The sequence below is a fragment of the Apodemus sylvaticus genome, chromosome 6 (genome assembly GCF_947179515.1).
Source record: "Apodemus sylvaticus chromosome 6, mApoSyl1.1, whole genome shotgun sequence".
NCBI classification, from domain to species: Eukaryota; Metazoa; Chordata; class Mammalia; order Rodentia; family Muridae; genus Apodemus; species Apodemus sylvaticus.
The window spans coordinates 119,962,147-119,986,061 of NC_067477.1; the positions used below are offsets into that span (position 1 = coordinate 119,962,147).

Consider the following 23,915-nt stretch of genomic DNA (forward strand, 5'->3'; position numbering starts at 1 on the left):
GGTCTCTAAGAATGGGCCCTACTAGCACTGTGAAATAGATACAAAATAACATTTGCATTGGCCAGCTGGCTCTGTTGGTTAGATCATAGTACTAAAAAAGCATTGAGCCTTTGCATGCATAAACTGCAGTGGTCAGCCAACAGAAGTATTATTATAAGTTCCCAGGAAAAAAGCTATACCCACACTGAATACTACCAGGCCGACTGGCTGCCGTATTACAACTCTGTGTCTGGTGTGAAATGTTAGAATGCTGCAGAACCAGCGACAAGTTATCTTCAGTCACTTACATTTGGTTGAGAATGAACACTCTCCTCCTGCCCTTGACTGAGAGCTGTGTTGTGCATCTTCAGCACTGGCAGGTGGCTCTGAGGCCTAAGGATAGTCTACTGTCACTGCAGGATTCACCCAGGGTAGCAGCAGGGTCCAGCACAGGCCCTGTTATATTAGAGACTATAACCTTAAATCAACATTAAGGGAATCATCATCATTGCAGTTAAAAATGGGTCATGCCTCTTACTTTACTGATTCTCAATGTACATGGTTCTTTTTACATATATACACAAACAAATATAAACACTGAAATTCAGGAGAATCCCATGGGCAGGTAGTTTTAGGAAGTCAGGGATACAGAAGAAAAAGCCAGTCACCAGATCTTACAAATGGTCATCTAATCCCTGGCCATGACTTGATGTCTCCTCCCAAACATCCTGTGGTCCACAAGGTCTTCCTTTGGGACTCTGAATCAATAGCCATACTTGTCATTAAGATGGGTTCTACCATCTCCACTTTGACCTACATCAAAAGAAAGAGAGAAATGTATTTACTTTTCCAAAGTCAAAATGAAAAATTTTTTTAGAAATCAGTAGGTCAAAAGCAAAGCAAATAAGGCTTCTTTTATAACAGAACATTTACCTACAATTTTTTTTTTTTTTTAATTTTTGGATTTTCAGGACAGAATTTCTCTGTGTAGCCCTGCCTGCCTCTGCCTCCCAAAGGCTGGGATTAAGGGCATGTGCCACAACACTTTGCACTGAAAATTTACTTTTTGGGCATAATCTCACAATATTGCTTCTTTTTACTCAACATTTATTAGTAGATAAAAAGCAAATATTTCTAGGACCTAAAGTTATAATAGTTACTAGTATCATAGAAACACCATCCACCAAGAAAAGCAACATGTAATTAAGCCTGTGGGGAGGCAATCATCTCTTACACATATGTGTGCACTAGCACAGAGCTGGCACAGTCTCCTTAGAGTGCAATTCTGGGCACACCTTTGACCCAGAAAGCGTGAGCGCTTTCCCACAGACAGCACTGTACCTGGTGTATTTTGTTTTCTCGTGTTTCCAGTAATCTTTATCCTTTTCATTTTCAGCACTTATTAACTTTCTTCATAGTTGGCTTATTCCACCTGGCAGGGTTTTTCACAGGAATCTGTAATGTGCTTTGAGCACACTGCCATCCCCCTACCCTTCCTCTCTCCCATAACCATTAGTCCCTCTGGACAGCTTCAAAGTCATGAACACACATGATTTTATACCTAGAGAAAACACGCAATGACGGTCTTTCTGAAACTGACTTAATTCATCTAGTATGATTACTTATTACAGAGTTGTTATCGATGAGTAGCAAAAGACTAGAAACACAGCAAATATCTAACTATTTAAAAAACAACCAAGAAAACAGAACAAGGAACCAGTGAGTCGGCTTAGCAGGTAAAGCCACTTGCTGCCAAGACCAACGAGTCTCAGAACTATACAGTGAAAGGACAGAATTAACATCCCAACTGCCCTCTGAGATCCAAACATATGCCATAGCACACGTGTGCGAGTACACACACACACACACACACACACACACACAGTTAAAAACAATAATGATGTCAATTAAATGAGAAAAAAGAAATAATTGTTCTAAGAACAAATAGTAAGTAGAAGCACCATTTGTGTAGAAAAGGCACTAAAATATCTTTTGTATAGGCATTTTATATAACACATTAAGAGTTAATAATTAATAAAGAACTGATAATATTCCATTATCTTTAGATAAAAAAATGAGTAGATGAGTCGGAATCCAATTTTTTCTTTTGGTTAATAAAATGTAAAGTTCTTGCAAAAATAAGCAGAAAACTATGAAGAGTGCACGCACCCCTCCCTCAGCCCTCAGCTCTAGTAGTTAATAAAATGTGGCCAGTCCTCTCTATCTACTAACCCCATTTGAGTTCTCGTTCTCTACCACCAGAGTATCTAAAGGTAAATCTCAGATGTCATTACATCTGAGAACATGTCTAGAATATAAGGACATTTTCCAAAAGCCATCATTCAACACTATTCAGACCTTTAAGGAGTCTGAATTTCTATCATCAATATTCAGTTGGTATTTATGATGGCTTGTGTATACTTGGCCCTATTAGGAGGTGTAGCCTTGTTGGAGTAGGTGTGTCACTATGAGGTGGGCTTTAAGGCCTTCATCCTAACAGGGCCCCAGTGGAGGAGTCAGAGAAACGACTGAAAGAGCTGAAGGGTCTGCAATCCCATAGGAAGAACAATATCAGCCAACCAGAGCTCTCAGGGTCTAAACCTTCAACCAGGGAGTACACATGGCTCCAGCTGTATATGTAGCAGAGGATGGCCTTGTTGGGCATCAATGGGAGAAGAGGCCCTTGGTCCTGTGAAGGCTTGATGCCCCAGTGTAAGGAATGCGAGGGCAGGGAGGTGGGAGTGGGTGGGTGGGTGGGGGCACACCCTCATAGAAGCAGGAGGAGGGGAGATGGGATAGGAGGTCTCTGGGGAGGAAATTGGGAAAGGGGATGACATTTGAAATGTAAATAAAATACCCAATAAAAATAAAAATAAAAAAAGACCCTCATCCTAGCTGCCTGGAAGCCAGTATTCTGCTAACAGCCTTCAGATAAAGATGTAGAACTCTCAGCTCCTCCTGCACCATGCCTGCCTGGATGCTGCCATGCTCCTGCCTTGATGATTATGGACTGAATCTTTGAACCTGTAAGCCAAGCCCCAATTAAATGTTCTTATAAGAGTTGCCTTGGTCACAGTGTCTGTTTACAGCAGTAAAACCCTAACTAAAATAGTGTTCAAATGTGTGTGACTGTCTCATTACTTTACAAAAATTATTTTTATATATTTATGTATTTTTGAAGCAGAGTCTTGTATAGTCCAGGCTAGCCTCAAACTTGCTATGTAATAAAAATGACCTTGAACTTCTTCTGATCATCCTACTTCTACTACTGAATGCTGAGATCACAGGCCTATGCCACCATACCTGGCTTATGCAGTGCTGGGGATTAAACACAGGGCTCTGTGAATGCTAAACAAGCACTTTATCAACTGAGCTATACATTTGGTCATTATAATCTTTTTTTAAAAAAGATTTATTTATTATATGTAAGTACACTGTAGCTGTATTTAGACACTCCAGAAGAAGGCATCATATCTCATTATGGATGGTTGTGAGCCATCATGTGGTTGCTGGGATTTGAACTCACGACCTTTGGAAGAGCAGTCAGCACTCTTAACCACTGAGCCATCATTCCAGCCCCATTATAATCTTTTAAAAGGTGTTTAAGTGACGATCTACACAGGATGCACCAAGTCTACTCACTTGATATGTCTCTTTACATCCTTTAATTCCATCAAAGGGAGACTTAATATATACTTTGTAACTTTCTTAAATATATAACCTACTTAATATAAATAGGAGCCAGAGATGGCTCAGAGGTTAAGAGCACTTGCTGCTTTTGTAGGAGACTTGAGTTCAGTCCCCAGCACCATGGCAGCTTGCAGCCACCCACAAGTCCAGTTCCAGGAAATCTAATACCCTCTTCTGTCCTCCACGGGCAACAGGCACACATGTTGTACATATATAGATACATCTTAAAGGAAGGAAAAATAAACACCATACCTTCGGGTGGGACCCATACACAGTAGTCTGGGTCATCCTCAGGATATTTGGAAGAAAGTATAGGTGGAAACTGCAAAGAAGAATATACTGTTTTACTCACAAGAGTTGTTTGTTGAGTCAAGAGTGTTACTAAAGTAGTTCAGAGTACCGTGGAGACTTGTGATCATCCTACCTAGTTTGTCCCATCATGTCTGATTCTAAAGACTTTTATCTGTAAGAATTATTGTCTTTATGCCTGTTAGTAAGCAAAATTAAGAGAGAATAGTTCTATGAATGACTCTGATCCCTATAAAGCCAGAGACCAGTGTTGAATGTCTTCCTAAATTGCTCTCCACCTTTTATTTTGAGACAAAGTCTCTGTGAAGCCCCAATTGTCCAGGAAAACATTACATACAGCAAACTGGCCTCAGAGCCACAGAGACCCACCTGCCTCCGCCTCCCAGGCCCTAGGGTCAGAGGCAGTGCACCGCGCACACGCCCCACTAGTTACTTACTCACTTACTGCTTGCTTGCTTTTCCAGACAGAGTTTCTCTCTGTAGTCCTGGCTATCCTGGAACTTGCTCTATAGAGCAGGCTGTCCTGAAACTCACAGAGATCCACCTGCCTCAGCCTCCTGAGTGCTGGGATTGAAGGTTTGCATCACCACACCTGGCTCTTGTTTTTTTAACTTTTAAAATTAGTTTTGTGCTTTTGAATGTGCACACGCTGGGGCATAAGAAGAGGTCAGAGATCAACCAGCCAGAACAGTTCTCTCCTTTCATCATATGAGTTCAGGATCAAACTTAAGTTGTGAGTCTTGACAGCAAGTAAGCGTCTGTACTAAGCCATCTGCCGTCCTTTTTTTGACAGGTGATTCTGCACTAAACCTGGAGTTCACTTATCTGGCTAGGCTGGCTGGCCTGTCTGCCTCCTCAGTACTGGAACTAAAGACATGTGCTGAGAATCCAAACCCACCTGGGTCCTCACACTTGCCCTAAAGCATCTCACCAAGTAAGCTGTCCCTGCAGCCAGTATAAGACCCTGTAAAGTGGTGTTAACATCTGGCTGACTGAGGCACAAGGGGTATGGGGCACTCCTTCACTACAACGGAAGTCCCTGCCTCAAAAACAACAGAAACAAACAATAACAAAAAAGCACACACACACACACCAGAAAGAGAGAACTAAAAGGAGTGGTAAGAGAAAGCTGGCACCCATCTTTGACCTAGCGCAGCAGACAGTGGCCAGGCAAGCCTGTTGCTATCCTTTGAGGCTGTTGCCAAGGTTAGCCTTTGGCGGGCTGTGGTCTGGGGTTTGGAGGGTGACTTGAGTCCTAACAGACACAGTGGCTCACTATCTCTCCCCTGTGTGCTCGATGTGATCAGTTTCCTCTTGTCGGTATGGGAAGTGGACACATGCTGGGCAGGGAATGCCTTACATGATACGCCCTCAATAAACTCTTGGTTCCAAGTCACTGCAGTACTAGGCACATCCTCTCCCAGTGAGGCCAGACAAAGTGCCTCCGTTAGGGGAACAGGATCCACAGGCAGGCAGACAGGTGGGCAGGCAACAGATTCAGGGACAGCCCCTGCTTCAGTTGCTGGGGGACCCCCATGAAGACCAAGCTACACATCTGTTACATATGTGGGGTACGGGGCTAGGTTCAGCCTGTGCTCTCTCTTTTGTTGGTGGTTCAGCCTCTGGGAGCCCAAGGGTCCAGGTTAGTTGACTCTGTTGGTCTTTCTGTAGAGTCCCTGTCCTCTTAGGGTCCCCTCAATTCCTCCCTCAGCTCCTCTACACGACTTCCTGAGCTCCATCCAATGCTCAGCTGTGGATTTCTGCATCTCTTTCCATTGGCTGCTGGGTGGAGCTAAAGCAACTTTTATGTAAAGGACCGTAGTCTGTAGTTTTGTCCTTCTGCTTTGTGTTCCTGGCCAGTCCCATGTGTGCACCCGCCCAGGAGTTATCTTTGGATCCACGGGAGAAAACCACATATATACACCAGTTATTCTTGAAAAGCCTTGGCTAACTCAATGGCTGAGTACCCCTAAATCTTCCCGTCATCCCAGGCCCAATTGGGGAAGTGGCCATTGATCACTTACCTAAAAAACTCACATGGTTGGTTGGCCTTTTTCTTATTGTTGCTGCCGCACCCCCTTCTCTCCCCAGCCCTCCCAATTCTCTTCGTGCCCTACCTGTGCAACTCCCTGTGTCCCGCCCAGTGTTCAGCCATTGGCTACTGGCATCTCTATTGATAGATCAAAAAACAACTGGGGGCAAGGATCTTCAACCTCAGGAAACACAGACTCCTGATCAAAGCAAAGAGTCCAGAAATGAGCTACTCCATTTAGCAACACTTGCCACAGCTAGCTGCTAGGGAAACTAAGCACATCTTGTGTCTCTAATGGAGTAGGACTCTGAGCCTTGCATATGTTTTGCCCTGGTGTTTTTTCCAGTTGCTGATAGTCCCTGCTATCCTTTTGCTGTAAGCAATCACATCTGCTAGCACAAATGCACACCCAGCTCTGTGAGTCCTCTTGTGACTTAGTCACCCCAGGATGATCCCAGGATGGGACAGAACAACCTACTTGTCCCTCTCTGAGGAGCTAGTGAAGTTGGAAGCTCTTGCTATATTAATATGATTTCCACAATAGGTTAAACAGATCAATTATACTTTTGTGTCAGAAAAGGAGGGAGATAAGAACATGTTACTCAGATGTCTTTGCATCTCATACAAGATATGAAAAAAACAATTAATGAATAAGAGGCAGCTTGTAGGGTAAATGAGCAGGGGAGATGGAGAATTACAAAACGAAAATGAAGAAGAGTCCAGATCTCTGCAAGGAACTAGCACTGCTAGAAACTCTAAGGCAGTCTCAAGAGTCAAAGACCCACCACAGGAAATTTGCTTTTAGAAAAGTGAAGTACTTACTTTGCCTGGCCCAGGAGATTTCTTTTTCTTCACCTCATCTCCGTCTTTTTTATATTCATTCTCTGGTGCTGCTTTAAGGGTAAGGGTAAAGTAGATATAGCCGTTATCAGAAGTAAACATATTATAGAATGAAGCCCCTCTGAAATGGTGCTGTAATTGAAGCCACAGACACCTCAGTAGTGGCCTGTCTACAACTGTAGGATGTATATAAAGCTTGGAGAGCTGGCTCAGAGGTGAAGCACATTTGCCACCCCCCACCCCCCTACCCCCCCCACCCCCACTGGCAGAGCTCCCTGTAACTCCCCATAACTCCAGCTCCAGAGGATCCAACACCTCGGCATACCACAGCACTGGTACTCATGTGCACACACCAACATGCATGTACACACACTCAACCAAAAATAAACTAAATATTTGTAAAAAATGGATATTAAGAAGAAATAGTTGGGGCTGGAGAGATGGCTCAGCAATTAAGATCACTGACTGCTCTTCCAGAGGTCCTGAGTTCAATTCCCATCAACCACATGATGGCTCACAACCATCTGTAATGGGATCTGATGTCCTCTTCTGGTGTGTCTGAAGACAGTGACAGTGTACTTACATACATAAAATAAAGAAATAAATCTTGGGCTGGTGAGATGGTTCAGAGGTTAAGAGCACCGACTGCTCTCCAGAAGGTTCTGAGTTCAAATCCCAGCAACCACATGGTGGCTCATAATCATCTTTAATGAGATCTGACGCCCTCTTCTGGTGTGTCTGAAGACAGCTACAGTGTACTTATATATAATAATAAATAAATCTTAAAAAAAAAAAAAAGAAAGAAATCTTTAAAAAAAAAAGAGGAAGAGGAAGAGAAAGGAGAAGGAGGAAGAGGAAGAGAAGGAAGAGGAAGAGAAGGAAGTGAAGGAAGAGGAGGAGGAGGAGGAAGAGGAAGAGGAAGAGGAAGAGAAGGAAGTGAAGGAAGAGGAGGAGGAGGAAGAAAAGGAGAAGAAAGAAGAGGAGGAAGAGGAGAAGAAAGAGGAGGAAAAGGAGGAGGAAGAGAAGGAGGAAGAGGAAGAGGAAGAGGAAGAGGAAGAGGAAGAGGAAGAGGAAGAAGAAGAAGAAGAAGAAGAAGAAGAAGAAGAAGAAGAAGAAGAAGAAGAAGAAGAAGAAGAAGAAATAGAAATAATTAAGAGTACACGCTACTCTTCCAGAGGACCAGAGCTTGGATCCCAGCACATGTAACAACCACCTATAATCTAGCTCCAAGGGACTCTGATGCCACCACCTCTTGTCTCTGCAGGCACCTGCACACATGTAGCATATAATCACAGACACACATATATATAGGGGCTAGTGAGATGTCTCAGCAGTTAAAAGCACATAGTAATCTTAGATAGACTTGAGTTTCCTTCTCAGCACACACATCACACGGCTCACAAGCATCTGTACGTGCAGCTCTGGAGGGATCTGGCCCCCCTGGCTGTGAAAGCAGCAGCACTCAGGCACATATAGCCCCACAGATATGGGAGGGCCCCCCCCCCCACACACACACACATACACACACACACACTCATAAGAAATTACCTTCCACTGATATCTTTCAGTCTTTAAATATCAAAGCTAGGCTATGAGCTACAATATGATGAGGCTGCTTTTCCTATTCCACAGTTTAACTGTTAACAGGCAAAGCCTGAGAAAAGCAGCCTCTCTAAGTATCAACCTAACTATCAATCAATTTATTACTACAAGTTTAAATCATTTCCATGGTAGGACACAATGAACTGAGAGCTGTAATGCTGGAGAGACTTCTTCTATCTGGTCAGAGAGAGGCATGAGGCACTGAATGCTTCATGAGACAGACGGGGAGCCCCAGGAAATAGGCTAGGAGTAGGGTAAGAGGCAAGTAAGATGGTAGCGAATAGGAACCTCTGTACACCTAGCCTCTCTACACCTTTTCTGTTCTGCTTCCCACGGCAGCCGCAGCCACCTCCCTCCTTAAAAAACCAGGTAGTGCCTGTGTGTGAAGAATCGGCTATCCTACTCACCTGAAGGGTCCTCACATGATGACATTATTTTGCCCATCTCTTGATAATCTTTACTCTGCTCCATGAGGCTGAGTTGAGATATACTTTCTATAAAAAGCAGTGCCAGGGCATATTGTTATTATTTAATTCATGGTGGAGTCCAAAAAATGCAAAGAGCAGCTGCACACATCTATGTCGTTCAGTTAGACTACAGCAGGTCCAGTTCACCTTAAAGGGAAGGAGCCTCTGCAAGTCTGGCAGAACCACTTCTCAGGCTGGGCGGTGGTGGCACACGCCTGTAATCCCAGCACTCTGGGAGGCAGGTGCAGGCAGATTTTTAAGTTTGAGGCCAGCCTGGTCTACAGCGTGAGTTCCAGGACAGCCAGGACTACACAGAGAAACCTTGTCTCAAAAAAACAAAAAACAAAAAAACCAAAACTTTCTCAGGGCTGGGGAGATGGCTCAGCGGTTAAGAGCACTAATTCCTCTTCCAGAGGTCCTGAGTTCAATTCCCAGAAACCACATGGTGGCTCACAACCATCTGTAATGGGATCTGACGCCCTCTTCTAGTGTGTCTAAAGATAGCTACAGTGTATTTACATACATAAAATAAGTTAAATCTTTAAAAACAAAAGATTTGTTGGGTCTCGGGTCAACAAAAAGTCTTAAAAACGCATGTATCTACCTCCTGACTTACAAATGTAACTTCAAGGAATATATATTTAAAAGATACCAGAATTAAGTATCAAGATTTATTATTTACATTTTCACAATAACAAAAATTAACAGGGCCAATGAGATGGCTTGGCAAGTAAAGATATTTGCTGACAAACCTGACAGATAACCTGAGTCCATCTCCAGAACTCACGTGGCAGGAGTCATGACCCCCAAGATATATATATATATATATATATATAACCACTATGACCCTCAGTAAAAGAAAATCATATCATAAACAGAATCTTTTTATTATCCCTTATCTGACTCACAAAGCCAGTAAGAAGGCTCAGCAGGTAAAGGCACTTGCCTCCAAGCCTGACGACCTGATTCTAACTCGTGTCAAATTCCCCACAATCCACAATGGTGGAAGCAGCGACCCACTCCCTTAGTCCTCGGACCTCCACACATGTGCCACAGTAGTCACATAATCATAAATACACAGATAATAAATGTAATTTTAAAAATTAAAAAGTAATATTTTTAGGACATAAGAAAAAAACAGGCTATAGATTCTGAATGATTCAGAATTCATTTACATAGGATATAATTCTATGTTTACAAAAATAAGAAGACAGAGGACCAAAAGCCTAGAATAATCCTTCATCAACTATGGATTTACTAATTATTTAACCTTTCAGATTTTTTTGTTGTTGTTTTTAGCTTTTTGTTTGTTTTTTGTTTTAATTTTATGTGCATTGTTGTTTTGCCTGTATGTGTCCATATGAGGGTGTCAGATCGCAGGAGTTACAGATAGTTGTGAACTGCCACGTGGGTGCCAGGAATTGAACCTGGGTCCTCTGGAAGAGCAGTCAGTGCTATGGACCCCTAAGCCATCTCTCCACTCTCCAAGCTTTAAGGTTTTAAACCAAGTTTTAAAACCTGTGTTTTTAAATAAAGGTATTTCCTTTGTGCTGACATCAATTCTCAGAAGACTATACAGTACCTAACAAAAATCCCAGCCCCAGGCCCTAGAAACTCTTACCCAAGAGGATGGTCAGGGCAGTCCAAGTGACTCCACAAACAATAATAAAGCTGTTGCCACTGCCCGTCACTGACTCCCAGAGGTTGAGGGTAAGTCCCTATGGCTAAAGACACTGTACACTTAGGACACGAGAGAGGATGGCTGAGCTGGATCTTCTGGAAGCCTTGATCCTGTACTCTACCTTCCATGGCACCAGAAGTACTACACAAACTGACAAGGGGCGGGGGGAGGAGGAAGAAGTTGATAGTCCTATTCAGCTGCCACAACTATGAACAAAACAGACCAACACACCAAGATACACCGACAGGGGCTATAGTGGCGCCTCTGTTGTGGCAACTGCTGCCTAATTGGACATAAGGCCTGCTAAAAAGAGAAAAGTCTGCTATTTTCACATGGACATATACTCTGATCCTCTGTAACAACAAACGCAATTAGTTTTGCGTTTTTAACTCTACCACAATGAATACAACTGCCAACTAGCCAGCACAGTAAATAAATACACTACCATGGCTTTTTGTCTCCTTAGAGCATGAGGGCTCTGAGGGAGCACTCAGATGCTCCACTGCTGCTTCCAGCTCTGGCTCGGGCTCCTGAGGCAGCCTGACAACTCCGTCCTCCACTTGTTCTTCATGCTCCTCCTTCGCTTTCTCCTCCTCCTCTTCCTCCTCCTCCTCCTCTTCTACCTCAGGTTCATCCTTCATTTGCATTAAAGCTGGAGGGAGTTCTGGACGCTTGGGTGGCAACTTCTACAAGGGAAATAAAACCACAAACAGAAAGTATGCATGATGGTAAAAGGGGACAAATCTCCTCTGGGAGGTTAGGCTGAATGTATACAGTGCAGCCTCTCCAGGTTAATAAGCCCTGTAGATATCTGCTAGAAGTGTGAACTCCAATGGAAATTTTGTTCATCTATAAATCTTACCAAGTGTTTTTCAGCAATTTCTAGGGCCACAGATTACTAGAGAACATACATAAGAACCTAAACTGGATCTGCAACACCAAAAACCAAAACAACAAAGATTATTAACACAGCACCGGGCATACAGATCAGTGGTGGTGTGGTTGCCTAGCAGAAGCAAGGTCATGTTCCATCTTCAGTGGTACACACAGGGTTCTAGGATTATTAAATATAAAACACTTGAAGCACCTTGCAGGGAAACAGAACATTACGGCAGATGAGCGACAGCAGCAGGAACTAATCCTGTCATACCGCTGCTATCTTAGTACAAAATCTTCAAGGAAGTAAATCAAATACATGTTTTCAAGAATAAAACATTTTTTTGTTTTGTTTTGTTTTTTCCAGACGGGATTTCTCTGGCTGTCCTGGAACTCACTCTGTAGACCAGGCTGGCCTCGAACTCAGAAATCCACTTGCCCCTGCCTCCCAAGTGCTGGGAGTAAAGGCATGCGCCACCACCAGGCTAGAATAAAATATTTTAACTGCCCTCCCCGACCCTCTAGATATTCTGAGATAAGTTCTTACTAGATAGTGCTGGCTGGCCTGAAACTCACTATGTAGACCAGGATGACTTCAAGTTTGAAGTGACCCTCCTGACTCTGCCTCCCAAGTAGAGATTATAGCCCTGAGCCACTAGCTAGTCCCTTAATATTTTTAAATATAAAATTAACTAATCTTTTTTAAAGATTTATTTATGTATTATGTATATAGCATTCTGCCTGCATGTATGCCTGCAGTCCAAAAGAAGACAGGTTTTCTCTGTGTAGCCCTGGCCTATCCTGGAACTCACTCTGTAGACCAGGCTGGGCTAGAACTCAGATATACACCTGCTTTTGCCTCCCGAGTACTGAGATTAAGGTACCTACCACCACTGCCCAGCATTAAAAAGACTTTTCAGAAACCATTTTTCGGGCTGGAGAGATGGCTCAGCGGTTAAGAGGACTGACTAACTGCTCAACCACATGGTAGCTCACAATCATCTGCTGATGCCCCCTTCTGGTGTGTCTGAAAACAAGCTACAGTGTACTCATCATATATATAAAACAAATAAAATCTTTAAAAAAATAAAAAGAAACAATTTTTCTTCTATTTAAACCTGGATACTTCCCTCTCCATAACTTTGTCAGTCACATGTGTGACTGCCACCTTAGGCCTCTGGCATCAGACAACAGTTCATCACTATTCCAGGTCTTTCCATCTCAGTTGTTTTGTTGTTTGCTTTCAGACAGTTTGGCACTGTAGCTCAGGTTGGCCCAGAACATGAGTCCCTGTCTTCCTCCCCAGTATGTGGAGGACAGATATGTAACACTATACCTGCTTTTTTATTGACTTACATATTGAGGTCCCAACTCCTAAGATATCTCGGAATGTCATCTCATTTGAGATAAGTGATTAAGTTACAATGAGTCGTCCTTAGTCAAATGGCTGAGAAGCCGTGGGCCCTAACTTGTAAGCCTGATACTTTAAAGGGAGAGGCAATTGTATGAAAGGGCAGCCATCTGTAAGGCACAAGATATCAATTATGCAAGCAACTTGATCTTGAACCCCACCTATCTAGAACTGTTGGAAAATAAATTTGCAAGGCATTGCAAGCTGAATCGTTTAGACTTATGTCATTATGTTGCTAGTTTTAATGAACTTGACATAAACTAGAGTCACTGGAGAGAAGGGAGCCTCAAGTGAGAAAACTGTCAATAAAATTGGGCTACATCCTCAGCTAGGGAAAAGAGAGGAAGGTACAAAGTTCTATCCCTAGCTAAAGTGCTATTGGCAAATGATGGGCACTAGGAGTGGGAACGTCAGTTTTCTCTAAGAGTACACCCTCTAGTCAGCCAACTATGCCCTAGTAGAAGGACACACATCCAAGAATATATGGACAGCATAAATTAGGTTCAATGGGTTAAAAAAAAGAAAGAGGTACTGGGTGGTGATGGCACTGGGAGGCAGAGATAGGCAGATTTCTGTAAGTTTGAGGCCAGCCTGGTCTGCAGCCAGGGCCACACAAAGGAACCCTATCTTAAAAACAAAACAAACGGGGGCTGGAGAGATGGCTCAGCAGTTAAGAACACTGACTGCTCTTCTAGAGGTCCTGAGTTCAATTCCCAGCAACCTCATGGTGGCTTACAACCATGTATAATGGGATCTGATGCCCTCTTCTGATGTGTCTGAGGACATCGATGTACTGGCATTACATAAATAAATAAATAAATAAATAAATAAAGCTTAAAAAAAAACAATTAAAACAAAAACAGGGAAGAGGAGGAAGAGGAGAAGGAAGAGGAAAGGAGAAAGGAGGAAGAGAGAAGAAGAGGAGAAGGAGGAGGAGACAAAAGGAGAAAACAAGGTCACAGAGTTGGGTGGGTAGAACAGGGGTGCAGACCTGGGAAAGGTGGAGAGGGAGTGAAATCATCAAAGCACAATGTACAGAATTCTCAGGGAGCTACTATTTTAAATAAGGAGGAAAAACAATATTCCAGCAGTAAGCAAAATAATCATGGGGGAAATTATCAACATAGGCACTTCATCTCTAAGTATAACACGCATTAGAAACATTAAACTAGCTCCAGGCTGCCGGGGCTATACAGTGAGACTGCAGAGAGAAGGGGAGAGGAGGGGAGGGGAGGGGAGAGAGAAGAAAAGAAACTAATAAACTAGTAAAAAAGAAATACACGCATTCTTTTCATGTTGACTGTGTCCGCGGGCACATCTGTGCAAAGCATCAGCTGTCCTCCATCACTCTCCACCACACTCCTTTAAGGCAGCATCTTTACTGACCCTGCACCCAGCTAGGCTGTCAGTCAGTAAGCCTCAGCAACCCCGCCTTAGCGCCCTCAGTGCTGGGGTCAGTCTGCACAGGGCCACTTTACATGGTGTACTGGGCCCTGAACTCTGGTCCTCATACTTGGGAGCAACATCTGAGCCATCTCTGCAGTCAGTTCACTAATCCTAAGCAAGAGATGCTCACAGTAATCCAACAGCGCTTTCCCACAAAACCAGGGAATAAGACAGATATCCAGTTTAGGGACAGCTGAGGACTGAGGTCAACACACTCTAACTCACAACTCACCCCTACTGTTCCAGTTTTTAATTTGAATTTGCTTCCTCCTTTCATGGCACCAAAGAGAGGCAATGCAAGTTTCTTAGTTTTGTTTTCTGCATTTGTAGTCTGAAGTTCAGTCCTAGGAAGAACAACAATTATAAATATCTATTCTAGTTAAGTTCTAGGTTTTACCTTACATGCTATGAAACTGGGCTGGCAAGATGGCTCAGTGGGTAAAGGCACCTGGCAGTCTGAGAACCTGTTCAACCCTCTGAGCCCACAGAAAGGTTAAGCAGAGAAGTGACTCCATAAAGTTGACCTCTGACCCCCACACATTGTATTACACCTCAACCTGCAACACACACAATAATAAGGAACAGTGTTAAAAATACCAAAAAACTGACAAGGACACTTCTGAGAAAACAGACTTGACCACAAGATGAGTATCCAGACATAAACAAGAGGGAAGTGTGCCTACTGAGGAGGTGACTGACATGCTCCTGAGGGCAAGATGAGGCCGCTCCCTGAGCCTAATTCCCAACATGGCACAGGACTTTGCATTTGTCAGATGGTGTCTACAGTGACAACAGTCACTGGAGAAGGAAAATGAAAATACAGCCCATCTTTGTGTTTGTTTGTTTTTTTTTTTTTTTTTTTTTTTTTTTTTTTTTTTTTTTGCTTGTTTTGGTTTTTTTTTTTTCAGACAGGGTTTCTCTGTGTAGCCCTGGCTGTCCTGGAACTCACTCTGTAGACCAAGCTGTCCTCGAACTCAGAAATCCACCTGCCTCTGCCTCCCAAGTTCTGGGATTAATTTTTGAGACAGAGTTTCTCTGTGTAGCCTTGGCTGTCCTGGAATTCACACTGTAGACCAGGCTAGCCTCAAACTCAAGATTCACCTGTCTCTGCCTCCCCAGTGCTGAGATTAGAGGCGTCCACCATCACCATCTGGCACATAACCTATCTTAAGACCTAGATTCTTACGGAAGAGTAAAGGTTCGCAGAGGGATGAGGAGCATATCACACGCTCGCTCACTGACGACCTAAGCAGCTCTGGAACTCTATGCAATGATAGAATACTTGTAATATTTATATTGTGTTGCCCATTTGGCTAAATATCAGTCACATTTAGGCACTGAGCACTTGAAATGTGGCTAGTATATTGAAGAACTGAACTTTTAAAACTTTACTTAAAGAAATTTCAGTAGTATATAATGTTGAATACTATAGGGTATTATACTGCATAGTACAGCTTCTCAAGAGCCCAAGTTCCGAGATCACAGGCATGAGCCACCATGCATACATGTCAGGTCATAAGACATGGGCTTGCTCTGTAGTCTAGGCTAGCTTGAAACTTACTAATCTAGTGCAGGTGGCCTCAAACTTGAGAACCACCTGGTCAGTTTTCCTCATGCAAGGATTACAGGTGTGTACCACCATGTCCAGATTGCAATACAACTGTTAATGTGGTTTTCTAGGTGACTTATTAAAAAATTGAAACTGTCAAAGCTAAAATTGTTGTCACATAACCATAATTTCAGACCTAAAACACTATGCTACTTGGTGCTAGAGTCTCCTTGGTGCAAGTTTACTCACACATTGACTTAGAAATATAAAGAATTTACATACTCTCAAGTATCTCTCTAACTGCTGTCCTCCAGTCACCAAGTTCCTTTACCCAGAGACAACTTACTCAGTCAGGTTTTATAAACATCTCCAAAGACAGAACAGCACATGCCATTTGGAACTGTTGCTCACTCTCTTTCACAGAATGACCAGCTTCTGTAGATGTTGCACCCCACGGTCCACATGTACATCTTTCTCAGAACAGCTGAGATCAATGGTCAATTCTCAGTGGTCAATGCTGGTGTGCAGGAGGATAAAGTGCAAGCCCCTGGCCTCTAGCACATCTGTGGCACCACTATAATTCTTGAAGGCACATCTTTGCCCAGCTTGTTCCCTATTCTTTCCTCTACTTCAATACAGTTTTCTCTTGAGCAGCTATGAGTAATCTTTAAGTAGGTCACTTGTAAGCCAGGCACTCTGGGAGGCAGAAGCAGGCGAATTTTTGAGTTCAAGGCCAACCTGCTCTACAGAGTGAGTTCCAGGACAGCCAGGGCTACACAGAGAAACCCTGTCTCGAAAAACCAAACCCATGGTTTTGCTTTGTATATAAAAAAAAAGTAAGTCACTTGTGAGGTGAGGACAAATCCCCACCTCAAAGTGTGTTTGTAAGGAAGTTGACCAAACAGACACACAGATATATACATGTACATACATACAGAAGTTATGACCTCCTTTCCTACACATTCTTCCGCTACACGATATTACACTGTTCTATAGTTAATATATCTTTTGCTACTTATATTTTGATAACAATCCCACAATTTGCAAAAATACTTGCTTCCTTAATAGCTATATGGTATTCTATTGTATAATATTTAATTTTGTTCTTAATAAGCATCTATGCGATTGATCATATTTGTTATTGTAAACAATATTATATATTAATAATTTTCTAAGTATGTAAACACAAGAGTCTAGAAACAGGCTAGGTGTGGTTGCACGTACCTTTATCCCACCACTCAGGCCACAGAGGCAGAGAAATCTCTCACTCTGAAGCTTGCCTGGTCTACATAGTGAATTCCAGTCTAGCCAAGGCTACTTAGTGACACATTGTCTCACAAACAAAACAAAACCTAAATAAACCTACATTTCTTTTCCTTTTCCTTTTTTTTTTTTTTTTTTTGCAGTATTGGGAATTGAACAGAGAGCCTACAAGCACTATACAATTGAACTATATATCCCTAGCCCTAAATGTTGATTTTTTTTTCTCCCTTTTCTTTTTTGTTTTAGTTGTGTGTAGGCTTTTTTTGAGACAGGGTGTCACTATGTAACCTTGGCTAGCCTGAAACTCATAGAGAGATCCACTTGTCTCTGTTTAAGTGGCAGCATGTGCTCACACACACACACACACTGCCAAGTGTAGTCCAAAGTTGTTTTCAACTTGCTACATAGCAAAAGATGGCTCTGAGCTACTGATCATCCCGCCTATACCTCTGAAATGCTGGGATTATAGGCACACACTACCATGGCCAAGTCTTTGCTTTGTGTACATATTTCATTTTTTGTGGCTGATTATCTCTTACATAAGTTTTTATATATTAGAGCTACGACTCTTGTGAATGTTCTTTTAAAAGAAGTTTGCTCTGCAGAAAGAGATACAGCAGAGGACTGCCTGGGCTGGCCTCAATGAGAGAAGAAGCACCTAACCCTTGAGAAACATGAGGTCCTGGGGGAGGCCTGGCAGTGTGTGGGGGTGGATGGGGACATTCTCTGGGAGACGGGAGGAGGAATGGGATGGGCAGAACAGGAGGGGGATAACGACTGGACTGTAAAAAAGATCAAAGATAATAAAACATTAATAAAAATATATTACATATAGATATATTTATATATTTATGAAACTGTCAAAAAATAAAACTTATTTTTAAATGCTTTATAAAAAACCTTCATATCATTCTAATTAACTAAGAATCCATGGAAAATCCTCTAGCAATCTGTAGTTCACAAACAGTCCTTTTATCCTATTTTCTTTTTTTTTTTAAAGCACGAATACACTGTCTCTGTCTTCATACACACCAAAGAAGGCATAGATCCCATTACGGATGGCTGTGAGCCACCATGTATGTGGGTTCTGGGATTTGAACTCAGGACCTTCAGAAGAGCAGTCAGTGCTCTTAACCACTGAGCCATCTCTCCAGCCCTGTCTTTTTTGTTCTTAAAGGCTGTCTTCACCAGGAGCATGGCTCAGAGTTACGGCATATACTTACTATGTGTGAAGACTGTGGTTGACCCTTAGCATTAAAAAAAACACACAAAACAAAATAAATTTGTAATTATTAAATACAAAGATAAATAAGGCTGGATGTGGTGGCACATCCATATTTGGGAAGTAGAAGCAGGATATAATTGTCTTTTAATTACACACATAGCCCTCTGGGTAAACATTTGGTTGAGGGGAGGACAGGAGTTGAATCTGATCAAAATACATGATATGAAATTCTCAAAGAATAAAAATTTGAGGGGCTGGAGAGGTGGCTCAGCAGTTAGGAGCACCGACTGCTCTTCCGAAGGTCCTGAGTTCAAATCCCAGCAAACACATGGTGGCTCACAACCATCCTTAATGAGATCTGACGCCCTCTTCTGGTGTGTCTAAAGACAGCTACAGTGAGTGTACTTACATATAATAAAAAAAATTTTTGGACTAAAGTTTTCTTTAAAAGTTCAACATTAGGCTGGAGAGACGGCTCAGTGGGTAAGGACCAATCCAAGTGTGAGTCCAATCTCAGAACCCAGACGATGGAAAGAAAAAACCAACAACCGAAAGCTGACCCCTGACCTCAACCTACGCAAACCACATATACACAACAAACAGATGTAAAAGGAAGAACAGAAGCGCAGAGTCGCGCTGGGCTATAGCACCTGTCCGAGGCCAGGCTGGCCAGGCTGGCTACACGAGACACTGTCTCTCATTGTTTTCTAAACAGAACTACTTATACTTACTTTTTTAGTTCTGGGATCTCTGCTGGCTTTACAAGTTTTATTAGCCCTTTAAGTCTCTGCTGTTCTTTTCTTAGTTCAAAAGTCCTCAGGTGAAGTTTCTTCCGGGACACCCCATCCAATGTGCTCCCTGACTTCATTTCTGACATGAATGCATCTAAAGAGTCCTGAGACGATGATTCTGATAGAACTGTCCAAAGGAATAAGACATGTTTAGAAACCCAGCCTGAACACTTTTAAATTCAGTCAGGCTATCCACAAAGGGCTCACAAATGTAAAGCTGAGCGGCCATCACCACTGACAGTAGGAAAGAACCCAAGAGGTAGAGCTGGGTGAGACCTTGGAAGGTGACTTAGGCTTCATTCCTGACAACTACATTTATTAAAGGAGCTACGAAGAGCCGAGATTTATCGAGGTTGTTTTAATAGTATCACTTGACGCTCCAGGCAGACCTGAACACACTACGTAGCCAGGGGCGACTTTGAACTCTTAGTTCTTCCTTCTCACTCACCCTGCTGGCTCTGGCCCAAAGATTTATTTATTATTGTAAGTGAGTACACTGTAGCTGTCTTCAGACACACCAGAAGAGGGCATCAAATCCCATTACAGATGGCTGTGAGCCACCATGTGGTTGCTGGGAATTGAAGTCAGGACCTCTGGAAGAGCAGTCAGTGCTCTTAACCACTGAGTCATCTCTCCAGTCCTCCCATCAACTATTAAATAAAAGAAATTAAACCAAACATTTTTAAAAATATTTTCCCAGCTCTACAATGTTACATTGTGAGAGGAGAAATGGCTCAGCACTTGCTGTTCTTGCAGAGGATCTCAGTTCAGTTTCCAGCATCCACAGCGCTCACAGTGTTCTCTAACTCCAGCTCAGGGGATCCAGGGCCCTCTTCTGGCCTCCAGGGGTACCACACATGCATTGGCACACACATGTATGAAGGCAAAACACTCATAAAAACAAGTGTAAAATAAAAAGCTATATTGCTCCTTCAAAGTGCCTCCAAAGCCTGCACGTCCCAGTGTACCCAGTGCCCAGCACGATGCATGCATGCTTATAGGACAGGCTGATAACTACTTGCTGACAGCCTCACCTTTGCTTGACGCCTTGAGCCTTTCAGAAATTTCGGTGAGTTCCCTCTCGGCATCATTTAACTTTGCAACCTATAATGCCCAAACGGACAGGGTCAGCAAGTGTTTTCCTTCCCATCACCTTCCCATTGCCAACACTATTACAAAGTTTAAGATGACTGATTCAGAAGTCCATCTAAGTTGGCTCCTGATAGAGTTGCGTTAACTAATTTTAGAATTAAAAAACTCAAACAGAATGAGTGACTGAATAGTTATTGGTAGACGCTGAATGTTTTAAGCTAGGAATATTGCTAAATATAGTGTCAAATGCATGTCACCTTAAGGCAAGTTCTTGAATGACTATGCCGTTCCAGACTATGGCGATACCATTCTTCTAACTTCTCTTAAATGTCGGGGCCTAACATCAGTTTCATTGTGAACACCCAAACTTGTAACTTTTTCTTTTTTGGGGGGGTTTGGGGGAAAATATGGGGAGTAACACCATATCCAAAAAATGTTCATTAATAGATCAATACAAACCTGGAGGAAGGTGACAGCAGTGAATTAACTCTTTTTTGAACCAACTTGAATAAAGCTAGTTATGTTCTTACCATTGAATTTAGATCACAAAAGTTGTAATTCAGTATTAGATTTCTATGCTGCTGTTTTTAAAAGCTATAATGACATAAAAGTAGCTTCATCTATGAACAACTTGCCAGTGACTCAAAAGTTTCTGGCTTCTCATCAATCTTCCCAGCCTTCTTCATCCGGTTCAAGCGCTTCTTCTCTACCAGGCCGGTCCGATCGAGGAATGTGTCATCATCACTATCGTAAAAATCCTCATCTTCCCAGTTCTTGGCTTTCCTTTTCCGAGATACTAAAAATAAGACAATTCATAACAAAGGATTTATTTAAGAGACTGAGAAAGAAAAGGGAGGGGAAAAGGGAGGCTGGGTGTGTAGCTCAGTTAGCAGTGTGTACGCAGGCCATTGGTTTGATCCTCAGCAGCACCTAATTAGGTGCAAGGGAACAAATCTATAACCCAGCACTGGGAGGTAAAGGTAGGAGAGTCAGAAGATCAAGGTTATTCTTGGCTATATAACAATATTGAGGCCAGCCTGGGATACAGACTTTGTCTAAAAAAGAAGGAAAAGGAAGAGGAGGAGAAGGAAGAAGAGGATGAGGAAGAGAAGGAAGAGGAGAAGAGGTAATAAGTTACATGCACAAGGGCGCCTATCATGCCGCTTATATAAGGAACCTACAATAGTCAGACTCTGTGTTGAGAAGACAGCTTAGGACACAAAGCACTCATCTCACAAGTGTGAGGAGCAGGTTCAGAGCCTCAGTACCCAGTGCAAATGCTGGGCAGGGAGCCTGCCTGTAATCTCCTGACAGAAAACAGACAATCGATCCCAGAGCAAGCTGGTCAGCTAAAGAGACCTAGGGCTTGGCGTTCATTAAGAGATCCTACCTCAAAATAAAGGCTGAGAAGTGACTGAAGAAGCTATCCAACACAGACCTCTGATCTCCACACATTTTATAAAGAAGTGACATCAGAGACAGAAACGGAATGTCAGACACATGGGATGGTAGAAAGAAGAGAATTAATGTTCACAGTCTACACTGCACAAGGGACAATGAAAGTTCTGAGCGGGGCAGTGAGGATGACATAAATACACCTAATATACTAACTCACAGCATGTTTTACGGTGCATGTATTTTACAACAATAAACAGTGACTACAAAGCTGGGTGTGTTGGTTGCCTTAATCCCAGCATTTCATAGGCAAAGGCCAACCTGGTCTACAGAGCAAGGTCCAGGACAGGCAGGACGACACAGAGAAACCCTGTCTCAAAAAACAAAACAACAAAAAAAGCCAATCAAACAAAAAGAAATCAATCAATAAAAAGGTAAGATGATAATGAGAAAAAGACCACTAAATAGAAATAAACCAAGAACTATGAACCTGAATACATGAACTAGGGTGACCCTAAATCACAACTCTCCCCCTGTGTCTACCTTGTCAATTACAGACATGCACCACCATGTCTGGCTCAGGAGCCAGGGTTGTTGGTTTTTTGTTTCTGTTTCTGAGACAGGGTTTCCTGGCTGTCTGTAGATCAGGCTCACCTCAAACTCAGAGATCTGCCTGTCCCTGACTCCTGAGTGCTAGAATGGTGTACACCACCAAGCCCAGTTTTAGTGTTTAACTTTAAATGTACACTCACCTACATACAAAAAATGTCTAAGACAATATGAACAACTGTCTTAGGATGTTGAGAGGGAATGCTTGTCTCTGCTTCAGAAAATTCTGTACAGTTTACACACTATCCATGTAGAGAGATTATGCATCTTTTATAGTGCATTTTCCTTCTTTGTTTTTTAAAAGAAAAAAGGTTTGCAATACTGACCTGCTTCTTGCCGTAGCAAGCCCAACGTATCAAGGATCCGACAAGCTTCCAGAGAGCACTGTATCATTGCTTCTTTTTTCTTTCCTGAGTGAATGGCCTCGGCCACCAGCTGTTTCCCAGTGGAATCATCTACAGGTAACCTGCATTGGTGTACAGGGAGCTGGAGCTCAGACTCTCATGGAAACAGTTACCAAGAGCGTCCATGACAATGGCAGGTCAAGCTCTCAGGTAACTTAACTGTCCTGCCTCAACTGGACTTCAAGTCATTTCTTTCCACTTTTACTCCTTTCACCTCAGCTCCCAGAGCTACTGAGCTATCAAGGCCCAAACTTGGAACTAGCTAAAAGTGCAGAGTGAAGTTACACTTGGGCTATTCTCTGCAACCATATGTTAACTTCGAGCCAGATACTTTCAGACACAGACATTAGCAAGGAAAGAGCACATGAACCCAGTACTTAGTAGGCAAAAGAGAGAAGATTTTGTCACAAGATCTTGTCTTGTCACAAAACAAGATCCTGTCTCAAAACACAGCTAAAACACAAGCAAAAAGAACTTACCTCACCCTGCAGAGCCAAGTGCTGTGTCCCTGTTCATCAAATTCATATTCTAATTCTTCTCCTGCAGGAAAAGAACGATCTTAGTCAGATCTGAAAACTACTAGTTGATACAGTAAGGTGGTCTGTATCAAGTCAAAGATCTCAAGTGTTAACATCACAGTGAGCACAGCTAGGGATCCACACCTGGAAAGCAGACTGGAATGAATGTGACATCTAAGAAAATAATTTCAAATCCAAACAATCAACTCAGCAGGGCCTGACAACACAGACTTATTCCCAGCAACTCAGGAGGTGTGGCAGGAAAATCTCAAATTCAAGGCCTGCAGCTACAGGATAAATTTAAGGTCAGCCTAGGCAACTTAATGAACCCTGTCTGAAAAACAAAAATCTACACCTGCAATGGCTATTCAATTGCTGACCTGGATCTTGGCATGGAGATCTTGAGGCATAGTAGCTATGAAAAGCTCAGGCTCAGGCAAGGTAGTAAACATATTTAATCCCAGGAGATCTCTGAGTTCAAGGTCAGCCTGGGAAAAGCAAGTCCCAGATCCAGGCATGGCGGTACACACCTCTAATCCGGGACACACTTTCTGCTGGAGGCCTACATAAGGGCATTGGAAGAAGGAAGATTTACTTCTCTCACCTGCTCGCATTTACTTGCCAGCACATCTGTTGGAACCTACTTCTTAAGGATTCCAGGTCATACAGAATACCAGCTGAAACAACTAGCCTTGTAGGACTGAGGGACTACTAGATTCTTGGACTTCCCACCCAC

The 23,915-nt window shown here is 42.7% G+C and overlaps 1 protein-coding gene across 2 annotated transcripts in view; it reads right to left on the bottom strand.

Annotated features, from left to right (window-relative positions):
• Positions 1 to 487: 487 nt before the first annotated feature.
• Slc4a1ap (solute carrier family 4 member 1 adaptor protein) overlaps positions 488 to 23,915 on the bottom strand; it is a 29,645-nt gene continuing 6,217 nt past the window's right edge. Inside the window, exons 4-14 of one of the 2 annotated variants that reach the window (XM_052186344.1) lie at positions 23,141 to 23,201; positions 22,584 to 22,723; positions 20,889 to 21,049; positions 20,196 to 20,265; positions 19,102 to 19,288; positions 14,566 to 14,677; positions 11,046 to 11,286; positions 8,860 to 8,946; positions 6,833 to 6,900; positions 3,922 to 3,991; positions 488 to 792 (exon numbers count right to left, since the gene is read on the bottom strand). In XM_052186344.1, the coding sequence (XP_052042304.1) occupies positions 743 to 792; positions 3,922 to 3,991; positions 6,833 to 6,900; positions 8,860 to 8,946; positions 11,046 to 11,286; positions 14,566 to 14,677; positions 19,102 to 19,288; positions 20,196 to 20,265; positions 20,889 to 21,049; positions 22,584 to 22,723; positions 23,141 to 23,201 (1,247 nt within the window). In that variant the 3' untranslated portion in view covers positions 488 to 742. Of the gene's footprint in view, positions 793 to 3,921; positions 3,992 to 6,832; positions 6,904 to 8,859; positions 8,947 to 11,045; positions 11,287 to 14,565; positions 14,678 to 19,101; positions 19,289 to 20,195; positions 20,266 to 20,888; positions 21,050 to 22,583; positions 22,724 to 23,140; positions 23,202 to 23,915 lie in introns of both variants that reach the window. The other variant, XM_052186343.1, reaches the window with a different exon arrangement.